Consider the following 14,445-nt stretch of genomic DNA (forward strand, 5'->3'; position numbering starts at 1 on the left):
AAGTAGAGTTTTTATTGTTGAATGACATTTGCAATTTTACTTTTCTTATCAGATACAAGCATCGTTTAATGGACTGGACATTTCCAGAAGTGGACAAGTGCAATTCAGCAGTAATAAATGTGCAATTTTTTTTTTTTTTTAAATATAAAAATTTCGCAATTTAGCACTTTCGCTAGATCACCCCTAAATGTACATCCTCCCTCTCAGACATAATTGCTTGCCTTTTAAATGGGTTTATAAAGATTGATAAACGAATGGTGTTAAAATTTTTTAAAAAAGTCGACTACAACAATGAAGGTAGGGGCGCTGCCTCCTTACACAGAACATATTCAGCCCAGCCCTTACAGCGTAGTGCGCTTTACGGACCCGCATAAACATCCTCATTCGCACTTATGTACGTATGTCCGAAATGTTTCCCCCATCTCCCACTATCAGGAATCATCACCAAAAAAAAGCTCTACAAATTTTACAGTATGAAAAGTAGAAACGAAATCGGCTCCAATGACAAGCGAAAATATAGTAAGATTTTATGATTCACCCATTTCTTCCCTTTCCAGTTTTCCACATTTCCATCTTCGTTGCTCCGTCAAATGTTGTATAATGTTCATTTCTTTTCGCAAAATGGACATTTGAGAGAAACCCCCTTTTCCAACTATTGCTGCGCGTTAATTGGTTCTTTGAGCCTTATATAAATGTGCCCCCCGTAACTGACCTGCACAGGCAGTTGCTTATATCAAAATCGTGTACACGTAGACTTACATACGCGCATGTAAGTATGACACATTTATACTGTTACACACATGCAACCACACCTACAATTATATGCACATTTTCGCTTAGCTTTTGAAGAATTCTTTAACTATATAAGCAAGGAGTAGAGGAACAAAACGCATTTATTTATTTTTTTTATTTATAAAGGCATAGTTTCACCCGTTGTCGAATGGTGAGGGAAACCATTATAGCATTGCGCACGTCAGACACACCTGATGCGGGTACTTAAATATTTCTACTTAATATCCCCCCCTTCTTATATCAGGTTTAGCTAAACGGTTAAAATGGGCGAGGACTTCACCAATTCTTTAATTACGTGTGGATTATTTTTTATTCTTCATTTTAACCATTTTTCCTTTTTAATTCAAAAGGAGTTAAGCTTTATTTTATTTTCCTTACACACTCATTTCATTGTTCATATATACTTTTTTTTTTTTTTACATCCCACACTTTATTATGGACATTGATTAGACACCTCATTCGTGTATCATCTGCCCCCCAGCAATTGCGTCTGTTACTTTCACCGTCTCAAACACGTCTACCTTGTCCAGTCCATTAACCTCCCCTTCCCCCTCATATGCAATACCTAAAAATAGAGCTCACAAATGTTGAACAAAATAGTAAAATTAAAAATATTAACCCTCTTCTTAATGTATAACAGCACAATTTTAAAACATGCTCCTCCCCCTCTATGCCCTAATCATTATACATTATACATTGTGCATTATTTCTTCCCTCTTCTTCCTCTTTTTTTTTTTTTTTTTTTTTCACTTATGGTGTAAGAATATTCAACATTAAAGACAGCTTATGTTTACATACACATTGGTTATTATGTGTTCATATGAATATAATAAAACAAACTTTAATTTTTTTTTTTTTTTTGCCCCACCTTTCTTTCGGTTAAAATTACCAACCCCTTATGCCAGTAACAAGGATTGCTCCGTGTACATTGCCAGTTATATAGTACCATGAAGGAACCAAATGAGGCGAAGGAAGTATTTGCGGGCGGACGCAAACTCGAACCGCACCTTGAAGGAGGAACCACTAAAAATATTTTAATCGACTTTTGCGTTCTTCACAAAAAAAGACGAGTTCAAATACGTGTACAGCGTGCACATATAAATAAATCTGGTCATATATGTAGACACACATGTACATGCTTATGCTCCCACACGAGGGCACCTTCCAAAGCAAGCTTCCACTTTGAGGCTTGTTCGAAAAAGGGCTAAACGCTTTGCACGCAAGGGGCTTCAAACATTTCGAAAAAGATTTACAAAGAGAAAACGGGGACTCCGCAGCGTGGTGCCATTCCAGCAGCTCACATACAAGCCCTCCTGCATATACGCATGTGCGTGTATTGGTACGTGATCAGCGTGGCAGGTGATCAACTCGCTATGTGCACGCTTCCATTAATAACGATAAAAAAAAAAAAAATACGTAAACATATTCATAAAACAACAGGTTCCATGGGTCAGGTGTGCACCAGTTCATTCTATTGCTTTGTAGCAAGGCAAGAACTGGTGCTTCCGCGCATATGCGTATTGTTAAGTACACACATCCGTTTAGCTACGGCTTCGAAAACGCTGTTCTGTCATCCCTAACTATGTAATTAAAAAAATGGATAAAATAAGGTAGCCAAGCAGTGCCTATACTCTAATGGCATTAATAATAAACTACGTGTGTGTGTGTGTGTATTCGCTTCGCTCTTCTAGGGGATTAATATGAACGAATGAGGATACCCGCCACCGCTCTCCCCCTCGTGCAGATTCAATCTTCACATCGGTACGTAAACCGGAACAAAACGCATAGGGGGACAGTGGACACCTCGCATAGCCACATAACAGAGCAGTACATACCATGAGTCCACTCCCCCGCAGTGAACCTAACTATGTGCATCTCCACATTGTCACATATACTTCCTCATATTGCCAGAATAGCTATCGTTCGAACTGTAATTCTTATATCTGTTTCTATACTCTTTGTCACTATACATGGGATTCACATCGTTGACATCCCTGTTGCTGTATAAGTTCCCCGGCTTGACGCTGGTTGACTTGTTCTCCACGTCACTCGCGAAGTGGCTCCCATCGTTAGGTCCTCGATACATGTCACCATGCGCATTCAGATTATGCGTACCACTATTGCTATTTAAATCCATATTTATATTTCGGTAATTATACAAATCGTTTTTTAGGACATAGGGGTCGTAACTACCACCTCCAATGGTGTTCGAGTGGTACCTATTGGCATTATGAGAGTAGTAAAAGTCACTCATGTTCCCGTGGTCGTCACCCATTAATTTGGAACTGTCCGCTCGTTCATGTAATCTGTTATACCTGAACCGTTCAGGAGAGGAATAAAAATTAGGGTTCTTCATATCACCTAAAATGGGATCATCATTATCAAAGTTGAAAATATGTCCACCTGTATGCTGTTGCATATGCTTTGCATCCGTAGGATGATTATACGTATTCCTCGTGTTCACATAAGTACTGTCATTTATATCGTCGTCCTTTTTGTTAAAAATATTTATCTTCTTCAAATAGGACCACTTCTTATCAGACTCATTCTGCTTTTTGCTACTCTCATTTAGGTAATCACCGTAGTTGGGGAAGTTTCCGTAATGGGGGTCCTTAACCGTGCTGTTCATATAATAATCCGTATATATATCGTTGTCGCCATACTTGGGACCTCCCTTAAAGTGGTAAGGCATATTCGCATTCATGTGATCAATGGGGGACGTGTAAAAACTTCTACCTACATTTTTCACAGGCGTCTTATTCAAATAATCCTCATTTCCCAGGTACTGGTTGAATCCCTTGATAGGATTTCCCATGTGGTCCCTATACTCACGCATTCTGCCCCTATTATACAGCAAATGTCTATTCATTCCAAGCACCCCATTTGCATTGCCTACATTTTCCCCAAGGTATTCCTTGCCCATGAATTTGCCTCTAGGTCCCAGGGGGTGAGGATAGCCAAAGCCATTCACTCCAGGCAAGTAAGGTAAATCGCCACTGTTATCATTAATATTGTATAGAAAAATGTTCTTTGGATGTTCCAACACTTTGAGTAACCTCTCATCGTCCTTACGGAAGTATTCCTTCATCTTCGTCACTCTGTTAAGAGAACTGTACGAAGAGTATATAAACGTGTTCTTGATAGTTGCCCATTTAATGAATAAAAAATATTCGGTCTCATTATACTTGGTGTTTATTACGTACACATGTAAGGGAAAAAACATTTTCTTGTGATTCTTAATTATGTAAAGCAAATTGTACTTGATGTACTTCTTCATCTTCTTAGTATTCACATAAATATAATCGTTGTAAATTTTCCATTCCTCTTTCAGGAAAGATTCCCTCTTCAAGTAGTTCGCGTAGAACATGTGCAGCGGGTTACTGTTCACACTATAAGGCTTATTCTTTAACATTTCCAAAGCCTCATCGTCTAAATATACATTCTTCCTTATCTTGTAAATGTACACGTAGTCCGTTTCAGTATCCAACGCTATGAGGTGTTTATTGTCTGACTTTTCGATGGTAAAAAATCGAACGTTCAAAAAACTTCTGTGACTATAATCATCCGCTGCGCTGTAGTACCTGGGCAATAAAATGTTAATTATATTTTCATCCTTCAAATTGTATAAATGCTTCTTCACATCTTTTATATAATTTATTAACAATTTCTTCATGGAAAATTCCCCCTTGGAGTTATCCCTTCCCATCATGCGAGCTTCTTCTCCACTTTCACCAGAATAAAAACGGTTATTCCCATCCTTGATGGTAGAAATGTAATTGTTAAAATCTTTTATGTTAATGTGCAACATACTCTCAAGGTTCACATCATCCTCATCTAAGTTGTTTCCATTTTCTATCAGCCTTTCCAGGATTTTTATTTGCTTCATATTGTTTTCTACGTCGGTCATATTGTCCTTTAACAAATTCACTCCGCCAACCAACGTATCTTCACTTACGCCTCCACCCATCACTCCGTCTCCACCATATCCAGCACCTCTGTACACATCTAAATTCAAATCGATGATAACAAAATTGCAGTCGTATTTGTAAAAGTAATCACTCATATATTTATTCCTCTTCTTCTTTTTCTTCTTGAACAAATGATGGTTTGCATTTTTCCCTCTCCTTTTTTCTATTTCTCCCGTATAGAGATAGATGCAGTTGCTATACAAATGATACTCACAAATAGAGTTAAAATAAATGGCCTGATCCACGCAAAAAGTTTTGACCAGAGAAAAACTGTTTACCCCATCATTCTTTAGGCTCTTCTCATACAAGTACACATGCCCATTATCACTAAAAACGGAGTAACAATTATTGTTTATCCACAAAAAATTCACAAACTGGGAATTGAAACAAATATTCGTAATCTCATAAATGGAGAAGTAAAAAAAATTGCAAATGTACAAAGTTTTACTTGTTAACACTAAACAAAAAAAACCGTTCGGCGCAAATGCAACCTTTATCACCCCGCCATTTAGAAAAATCCTCTTGCTCAGTTCATAAGAAAATTTTCTATTCTTTCTCGAGTAATAATCTATTAACAAATCACAATGACTAATATTGCTGTACAAGATTTTCCCATATATGTATTCCAATTTTCCACTATTGTAACCCAAAACAAAATTATTAATCAAATTACAGTTATTAGAATTATTGTCAAAGCACACACATGTCACATACTCACAATTGTTCCTTTTGTCCTTCATCAAGTGGGATGGGGAATTGTACACATACTCCTTCAAATCCGATAACATGTAATGTTCCTTCTTCCTATGCATGTCTACACTATCCGATATGGTCCCCACATCATCCTTATTGCTCAACAGGGAGTAATCATGATGAAAATGTTGCTCACCCTCTTGACCATATTTCTCTGAACATTCGTTTTCTTCATAAATAAACTGCCTTGGATTTTCATCATTGATAACCATATCAGGATACTTCTTTTTTATATTTTTTAAAATGTTTGAAATTAATATATCTGTGTATTGTATATGCTCCTTTTTTTCATAACCCAAAATTAAATTGCTCACTTGTACTCTTTCATTCTTTATTTCTACATTACCAATGACATTGTTAAAATTGTTTTCTATCTGCTTAAAATTAATAAATATCATTTGTGCCTTCCCTGAGAATAGGATGTCTTGAATTAATTCACCCTCTTCGTTTATGCTATTTTCGAACTTTTTTAAAAACTCCGTGTACTCACTCGTGTTGTTACTAGCCGCAGTGCCACCGTCTCCATACCCACCACCCCCATTGTTTGAAGCATAACCCTCGTCAAATAAATTCCCCCAAAACAAATTCCTAATCCGTCTAATCGAATCTAGCAATCTACTACCCAATCCTCCATCACCACCTCCTTTTCTGCCCTTATCATTATTCAGTATGTGATCTAACTCCTCCTCTTGCATTCTCATTTGCCTTAATTTGTAGTCATAGTCAAATCTATGAATGAAGGGAAGAATCGAAGACAAAATTATAATCCCGTTATCATTCGTATTATAATTGCAGTCAACGCAATTGTATACAAAATAAGGGGCAATATATTTTCTTCTCGCAAGAAAATCATGATTAATTAATCTTGAGTCTTCGTCCTTTTTTAAATATTTCATATAGTCCTTCACATTCCTATCGAAATAATTTGTCAATGAGTAATTCTTTATATATGTGTACTCCAAAAAATTAAAGTGAAAAATTTTACTTAAAAACATAAAGATATTTTTCACCCAATCTTTAACAGAAAAAAAAGTGTTAAACAAGTGTATTAACATATTGTCTGAATCAAGCATATTTTCAATTATGACATTCTTATTTGCGTCTAATGTGTACTTTATTTTTTCATTGCCTCCAACAATGCCTTTATCCCCTTCCTCATCCTCCTTCTCATCCTTCTTTATCTTAAATTTGTAATACGCATTATCGTTCAAGTACACGTATTCTTCATTTTCTTTCACCATATTGCATGATAGGTTACGTGGCTTCTCTTCTATCTGATAATACGTGTTCTCTAAATCCATTTGATTAGTTATATATTCATACACATTCTTTTTGTTTGCGTGAATGTAATAAACAACTTCGTTAACTTTGGCCAACTCGTTAATGCTACTGCGGTTCAAACTTGTCTCGCGCTTCTTCACATCTTTCTCGCTCTCATTTTTTAATCTATTCATGTATAAAAATTTATCATCCTTCTCGAAACCGCTCAGCGTGCTGCTGTACTTGTCATACTTACTTTTTAAATAAAAATCTTTTTCCAATTTATCTCTTCCAAAATGTCCATCCTCGTCTTTCTTTTTAATCTCCTCCTTCAATCCGTAGTCATTTTTCCCGTGTCCATCGACTTTATGTATTCTTTGCATAAAATCGTATTCCTCGCTGAAGTCGTTCATTTTGTCTCCTTCAGTCTGCTTGCGGTTCGTTCAATTGGTTATTCCACCGCTCGGTTATATTTTATAGCTAATTTTATTCTTTTTTTTTTTTTTTTTCACTTTTCCGCATGGTTTAACGCGGCCTAGACGACTACACTTGTCCGGTTCAAACCACCTTTGCCGCCGCTTCTCCGAGGTGTAAGCAGCAATACAGTTATCTTGTTCTCACTTGGGAAAACACAAAAAGGGGAAGAGAAAAAAAGGCTGAAAAAAAAAAAAACTCTTCCTAATTATGCTCACTACTGTCATTATGACAAGCTGAAGTTCATCCCTTTAAAAAATGCACAATTGGGACAACAAACTTGCTTGCGCGCACAAAGGCTTTATATAATGCATAAATGGAAAAAATAATAAAAAAAATTGCTCACGGGACATTTGAAAAGGCGGCACAAATAAAATCGGCATTTTGTTTTTGACAATCGGGAGGCAGCCATTAAACGGGCTTTCCAAGCGCTTCTCACGCGCTTTGAGCTCGTTTCTTGCGCTTTCTCCTCACCAAAGCGCATTTCTCACACGAAGGCGCTTTTCCCCCAAATGAGCTTCCCCACAGAGCTTTCGCACGGATCCTCCCCTTCCCCTTTTTTTTTCCTCGTCGAGAGAGAAAAATACATAAGAACATCTTCATACACGCAGGCGCAAGCGCGCGTGCATAAGCACATATATATATAGGGAATGTAAAAATATTGGGTTAACCTTTTTTTGCCAAATTTGAAAATGGAAAAAAAGATTAAAAGGGGGGTGGGGGAAAGAAACAATTTTTAAATTACAAAAAAGGAAAAATTATTTCAAAAAGTACAAAAGCAGAAACGAAACACATTTGCCATAATTTAAGCGGCACATGAGGGACGCGTAACTTTTTTCCTTCTCGTGCACTGCGATTTTAATTGCCGTTATGCGTATTGAGAAACAAATTTTTGTCAACCATCTCCGGAACGTTTTTGCCATAGAAAGAAGAAAAATTTCATCACCCTGCGGATCACACGTTGCAAAGATGAATGTAAATACATGTGCATACTTATATACATATATATGTCCTTCTGCACAGCTCGAAAATATTTCTTCATTTAAGTACGCCTATCCATATTTCCCCTTTCACGCGCAGTATGGAGATCATACAATTGTGCCAACCCTGCAAAATAGGCAGAGGAACAACAGCCGAATAATCGCCCTTTAACATTTTCACAACAAGAAAAAAAAAAAAAAAAACAGATAACCAGGGTTAAATGTGAGAAGCGCCTTCGAACAAAAGTTTTAAAGACGGCTTTTTGCCTATGTGAGAACTTATGTAAACACAACTGCATAAATGTAGTAGAAATCTGCCTTGTATTTTTTTTTTTTTTCATTCCTTCCACAATGCAGCTATTATATGTGTACTCATCTCCATCTCATGCATGTGAAAACAATTAATATAGCGCTGACCCTGGCATTGAGGCTGCTATATAAAGAGCGTGTATTTTTAAAATGATCACTACTATGACATACCGGGATCCCCCCCTTCCCCAAGTGAGCGTTTTCCCCCCAGCCGTTCACCTCAATGAGCAGTCATTCCAGACTTACATCACGCATCTTCAAACCAGCACCTCGGAAAAAGTTACACATTTTTTGCGACGAACAAAGCTACGCTGATAATTTGAGTCGCCTGTACATATACAATCAGCTGGACGCAAAAAACACAAACGAAAAAAACGCATATAGAGAAAATGTAAATAAATTTGTGGGGAAAGTATCAGCACATTTAAAAATTAACAGAGGGAATAGTAACATCATATTTTCGGTTCCCACCTTTTTGGACATTTTTTTCTTTAATTATTTCAAATTTAATCACAAGTCGAAATTAGTGTTTCTGTACAGCGTATTCAACATTAAGACGCATGATAAGGCTCAATTCCGTTTGAAGCAGGAACAAAATGAAAAAAAAAAAAAAAAATCTTAACACACTTGTGCGAAATTCTTGTAAACTCCGATACGAACTATGTACACGAAATACGTCTAAAGTACGTAAACAAATTGTATGAGTTAAATGAAAGGGGAAAAAAAGACATCACCATTCATCAACAAAAGGTTAATTGTCACTCCCGCGCCATTATCCCTCTAACTAACAGAACAACCTTCATACTGGACATACTAAACCAAATACACAATTTAAAGGATTTGTCAATTCTTATTTGTATTATAAGAAAAGCATCTTCGTTCCACACATTTGATTGCTCCAAAATATTAGACGCACTGTTGAGAAAAATTTATTCACATGTTATCAATTTCTCCGTGGCAGTGAAACCCAACTGTGCAAATGTGAGGCACTTCCCGTCCCTAACCCTAATCGATAAGAATAAAATAGAACAAATCGAAACCGTAAAGATAAGGGACCTTCTTTATACTTTCTACCAACTTGTCTACCTCCAGCCGGGACAGAAAATCCAATTTATTTTTTTAAAAATTCTGGCCATCCTTGGCAAAAATTACGCGCACCTTGCCAAAAATTACGCATACCTTGGGAGGGACGACCATGCCGCCTGGGGGGAAGCAACAGACGAAACGAATGCGAGCAACCTCTTGCTCTCGAACAAAGACATAGAGCAACTCTTGTTCCTACTCAGTAAAAATACCCACCTGAACGGACACTTTATGCACCCCCTAGTTATGCACTTCTATGTGAAGCTCTTCGCGCTGGATCCCGCAGTCACATACTCTATCAAATTAATTAAACAAAATAGTAAAACCAGTTATGCCTTCTGCCCGATTTCTACGTTCCCACAGAGTACTTCATCCTACCTCAAATTTATAAAAAAAACTGATGTGAAAAATTTCTTCCACACTTTCTATCAAGCGCTATGTATCAAATATTTGTTAAAAAGAAAAATAAATTTTTGTGAAAATCTGAGCAGCTGTGACCATTCTCCATACTCATGTATGACTCACTCACCTTGTCTGACTCATTTTGTACTTTACCAAAATATAGTTAATAAAATAATCGCCCGGTCTTTTTATCTCTATCAAGCGAAAATCAATCCAAAGGGAAAATACACTCACAAATGGGTCTACACAACTGCAAACAGTGCACGCCAAAAATATGAAAAAAATTACATCTATGACTTTACCAATTGTAAGTTTTTTTATTTAATATATATCAGAGCAATAATAAGAGGAAGAAGAACGGGGAAACCACTCGCAAAACGCGTACCACGTGGTCTGCGCCAAAAAGAAGCAATGCAGAAATTATAAACCCTAGCAGCATATCTTAGAAGTGGTACCCGCAAAGGGAATGTTTTGCTTTACTCACCCCTTTTTTTTTTTTTTTATTACGAATTCACTGTTACGTTGAGCATGACTATTATGCACAATTTGGACCTTCCGAATATTTGTACTTTATTTATTCACTTGTTGGGGAGTGTATCTTATTCCACGCAGGGTGTATACTCCCCCCACAAACACACTTGCCTATATTTGTACGTACTTTTTGTACCCAAAAAAAAGACCACCTCTCACAACTTCTTCGTTTCATCCGCGTCCAATTTAGATAGACAAACACTATTAACCATTTATTGTTTATCGTTTATTCGTTATGCATTATTGTGGGTCTGGCGCATGCCCAGGAAACCGCACATGTGTCATTAAAAAAAAAAAAAAAAAAAATGCAAACTACATGGTGTTAAACAAAGGGGCTACATTTCAACGATTTAATAAAATGTGCCCTTGTCAAATGATGCTTGTGCTGTAATGACAAAGTGCCAAAAAAAAAAAACAAACAAGTCAGTAAAAAGGAGAGCAAAAAGGAGAGCAAAAAAGAGACTAAACGAGAAAGTAACATAGTAACGGCAAAGTCAATTGCCCAAAATGCCGCACGCCTGCAGAAGCAGTTATGCGTGTGTGCAAAAAAGACGCCCATTTAATTCTTCAGAAAATCCGCGATCTCTTTTAAATTCTGATAATACTTCATAAAATTTTGTGTGTTCTCAAAACCCTGTACAGGTGGGAAAAAAAAAAAGGGGGGGAAAATGATCGAATGGAAAGGGGGCGTAAAAGGGGATAAAGTGGAAAAAAACAAAAACTAGCAACGCTCTTCAAGCGCAGAACTTTCCTATTTATCATTCTCACACTGTAAAATTTTACACAAAGTAGCCGCTTGCCCACTTTGCCAATTTTCTACTTTTCTCCATCTATACCCTTCTCAAGAAGTTCAGCTCTTCCAAAACCTTGGCATCCCTCGTAGTGGCAATCCACTTATTTACATCTGCGTAAATCGGGAAAAAAAAAAAATAAATATGTGTGTATGCACAAAATGGGCAAAAAAAAAAAAAAAAAAAAAAAGGAGCGGTGATCATTTTTCAAAGGCGCAAAATATGCACCTCTCATTTGGGGGGACAACTTACGGAAAAAGGTAAAGAAAAACTCAAACATTAAAATGTCTATTACGAATTTTTTTCTGAAAAAGGTTAACACTTTGATAGTGTCCTCGATGGAATATGTTCGACATGCGGGGATCATAACTTTGTGCTTCGAAAGGTAGTCCAGCAGGGACAGCGTTGCTCCCGGGCTGCATATTGAAGGAAAAAAAAAAAAATTAACAAAATGTGGTGAAAAAGCAACAAATGCAGGTTACGACTGAACACAAAAACTGCCGCACACATGTAAGCAGTTGTTTTTTTTCCTTTGCTTCCTCCTCTTAGAATTCTATTTCGAAGCATCTTGCAACACAGCTTTATTACTTTTTCTTTATCACGAACATCAGGGCATCATGGTATTTGAACTTTTTTAAGTAGTTGTTTATTTCTTCGCTTGAGAAAAAATGAATCATCTCCTAAAATGGGGGAAGGATATTTCAAAATGTGAAGTTGTGCCAACATGCGGGGGGAATGAATTCATAACATTTTGCGACAACGTGCTTTTGTCCAACTCACTGCCGCTGTGTTATTATTTTAATTTTGTTTTATTTTTTCCCGTGTCAACTTCTCATTTCACGCTTACCGGAACATCTACCAGAAGGGAGCTATCCTTACGTTTCTGTTTTTTTTGCTTCGGCTTCTCGTTGTACACCTCGATAAGCCATTTGCCATTCCTGCGTGGGAGGTCAACAAGTGAGCGTTTATGAGCAAGTCCATTTGTGAGCAGACCCAATTGTGTGTGCATACGAAGCGACGCAAAAAGGGCTCATCCCCTAACACAAAAAGCACGCAAATCATCACACTAAAATTCCCTTCCCAAACTTACATATCTCCCAGTGCTAGTACTCCATTCGAAAAGTCAACCGATTTAGGGGCATTCAAAAAATTAGCAATGCTCACCACTTTTATTTTCTGCAAAAAAAGGAGGAAATTAAAATTATTTCCATATATTATAACATTGTGCAAATATATGTTTCCTCTCATCATATGTACACTTTCGTTAATTGGGGAAGGGACGCTCAAAAGATATTAATAAATGTGTTACTTCCCAAATGCGGCTTCCTTTGGTAAGGACGTTTTTGTCTGTTCCTTCCCCCCTCCATTTTTTTTTTTTTTTTTTTTGTTTCTGTTGGAGGATTATTCGGCACACATCCCTGATGCAAATTTTCCCCACTTTGGAGCAACCGCCATAACAAAAAAAAAAAATAAACTACATACATCGCTCAATCACCTACCTCCATTCCCTTGTAGAAGGGATCCACAAAATATATAGACAAATCTAAGCTGGCGGCCACCAGGTAATGCTTAAAGTTCCCCAAATAAAAACAAGTCTTGGTGGAAATTATTACATTTTTCACGAATTCAAGATTCTCCAGTTTGTAAAATTTAATTACATTTTTCACAGATAAAACAATGTACTCATTTTGAAATATATTTAAACAGTCAACTGGTTCCTCCAACTCTATCTGGTTCACCTGTTTGTTCAAACTTAAATTATACACATACACATAACCATCATAGCTACTGCTGATTAAATGGAGATCCCCTCCACCACTTTCATCACACCTATGTAAACAAATACTAGTTATATTGTCAATGTGGTAATCTAAGGTACGCTCACATATGCCTTCCCATATGTTCCATATTTTAATAGTAAAATCTCGAGAGCAAGAATATAAGGTTTGAAAATTCGAGTTAAAAACTAAATCATTAATTGCTGATTTGTGTCCACGCAGACTTTTTATTCTTCCAAAGCAAAACATTCCTACGAGATCTATGGTACCATTTTCTAAACCAACTGCCAACATCTCATCATCTCGGAACTTCAATTTCGTAATACCTTCTTGGCACTGGTACTTCTTATTTAATTTCTCCCCTGTTATGCTGTTCAGGATGACCTATCCAAGGAGAAGCCAGGCGCAGCAGGAAAAAAAAAAAAAAAAAAAAAAAAGAATGAAAAACGTGCGTGAAGAAAGAGACAACCGATAACATCATAAAAATATAATTTTCCTGTCTCCTCTCACAGCACAGACGTACATATACGATGAAATGTGCAGTCTCATCTGCGTTTGGGTCAAGCATGACCGGGATTGTGGTGCGGTGATGTAGTGATTTATGCACGTCCACCCCTTTTTTGTATTTCTCTCTTTTGTGAAGGGGGCCCCCGGCAAATATTGCCACAGGCAGCACCGCGTAGGAGCTCCCCTCGCAATTCCCACACTATGCCTTACCACATTGCTGCAACCAATGGCAATGAACTTGCTGCAAATGCTTATCGATTTGACACATCCTTTATCATTTCCGGAGTTCAACACTTTAAAGTCAAACAAAAAATTATTGCTTTCCTTGATCTTCCTTTTCTTATGGGTCAATATTACTGGCTGGAAATAGGACATTTTTCTTTTGTGGGGGAGGAGGGTGCTGTTTTCTTTACTGTATCTTTTGGGAGGTATCCTATTTTGTCAAACAAAAAAGGGGAGAGCCCCTTGCGTAAATTGTAGAAGCAAATTTACAAACAGTGGCTTCTTTGGTTACTTGTCCGCTGCGTTCATTTTCTGCATTCACTAATTATGCCATACAGATTTTTACGAATAACATGAATATACGTTTTTGGTATAAAGGCGTATGAAAATCAGAACATCGCTTGACCAACAAACGCCCGCTTCCGTTTGCTCCTTCTCTCTCGATGATTCTTTTCTTCCATTCCCCTTTTCCAAAATACGTAACCACAATCGGTAAAATGCAACCAGCGACAAAGAATATACATATATATACGTTTCTACATATAAAAGCCCTATATACGGGAACTGAAAATACTACGCCAAACATGCTACAACA

General features: G+C 37.2%; 4 protein-coding genes across 4 annotated transcripts; 2 read left to right on the plus strand and 2 right to left on the minus strand.

Moving 5' to 3' along the window:
- Positions 1 to 254: 254 nt before the first annotated feature.
- On the plus strand, positions 255 to 2,580 carry AK88_04949 (uncharacterized protein; the record flags this gene model as incomplete). The annotated part of the gene is made up of 3 exons (XM_012482553.1): positions 255 to 297; positions 436 to 519; positions 2,537 to 2,580. 3 exons carry the CDS (start codon positions 255 to 257, stop codon positions 2,578 to 2,580), a joined length of 171 nt encoding a protein of 56 aa, XP_012337976.1.
- Positions 2,581 to 2,677: 97 nt separating this feature from the next.
- On the minus strand, positions 2,678 to 7,186 carry AK88_04950 (uncharacterized protein; the record flags this gene model as incomplete). The annotated part of the gene is made up of 1 exon (XM_012482554.1): positions 2,678 to 7,186. The coding sequence occupies one exon, from the start codon at positions 7,184 to 7,186 to the stop codon at positions 2,678 to 2,680; it is 4,509 nt and encodes a 1,502-aa protein (XP_012337977.1).
- A 1,573-nt stretch (positions 7,187 to 8,759) lies between these two features.
- On the plus strand, positions 8,760 to 10,447 carry AK88_04951 (uncharacterized protein; the record flags this gene model as incomplete). The annotated part of the gene is made up of 2 exons (XM_012482555.1): positions 8,760 to 9,077; positions 9,221 to 10,447. The coding sequence occupies 2 exons, from the start codon at positions 8,760 to 8,762 to the stop codon at positions 10,445 to 10,447; spliced, it is 1,545 nt and encodes a 514-aa protein (XP_012337978.1).
- Positions 10,448 to 11,111: 664 nt separating this feature from the next.
- AK88_04952 (uncharacterized protein) lies at positions 11,112 to 14,003 on the minus strand (the record flags this gene model as incomplete). The annotated part of the gene is made up of 8 exons (XM_012482556.1): positions 11,112 to 11,186; positions 11,389 to 11,456; positions 11,596 to 11,759; positions 11,932 to 12,023; positions 12,191 to 12,281; positions 12,434 to 12,519; positions 12,843 to 13,505; positions 13,839 to 14,003. 8 exons carry the CDS (start codon positions 14,001 to 14,003, stop codon positions 11,112 to 11,114), a joined length of 1,404 nt encoding a protein of 467 aa, XP_012337979.1.
- Between the last annotated feature and the right edge of the window lie 442 nt (positions 14,004 to 14,445).

This window comes from Plasmodium fragile, assembly GCF_000956335.1.
Source record: "Plasmodium fragile strain nilgiri unplaced genomic scaffold supercont1.84, whole genome shotgun sequence".
Taxonomy (NCBI): domain Eukaryota; phylum Apicomplexa; class Aconoidasida; order Haemosporida; family Plasmodiidae; genus Plasmodium; species Plasmodium fragile.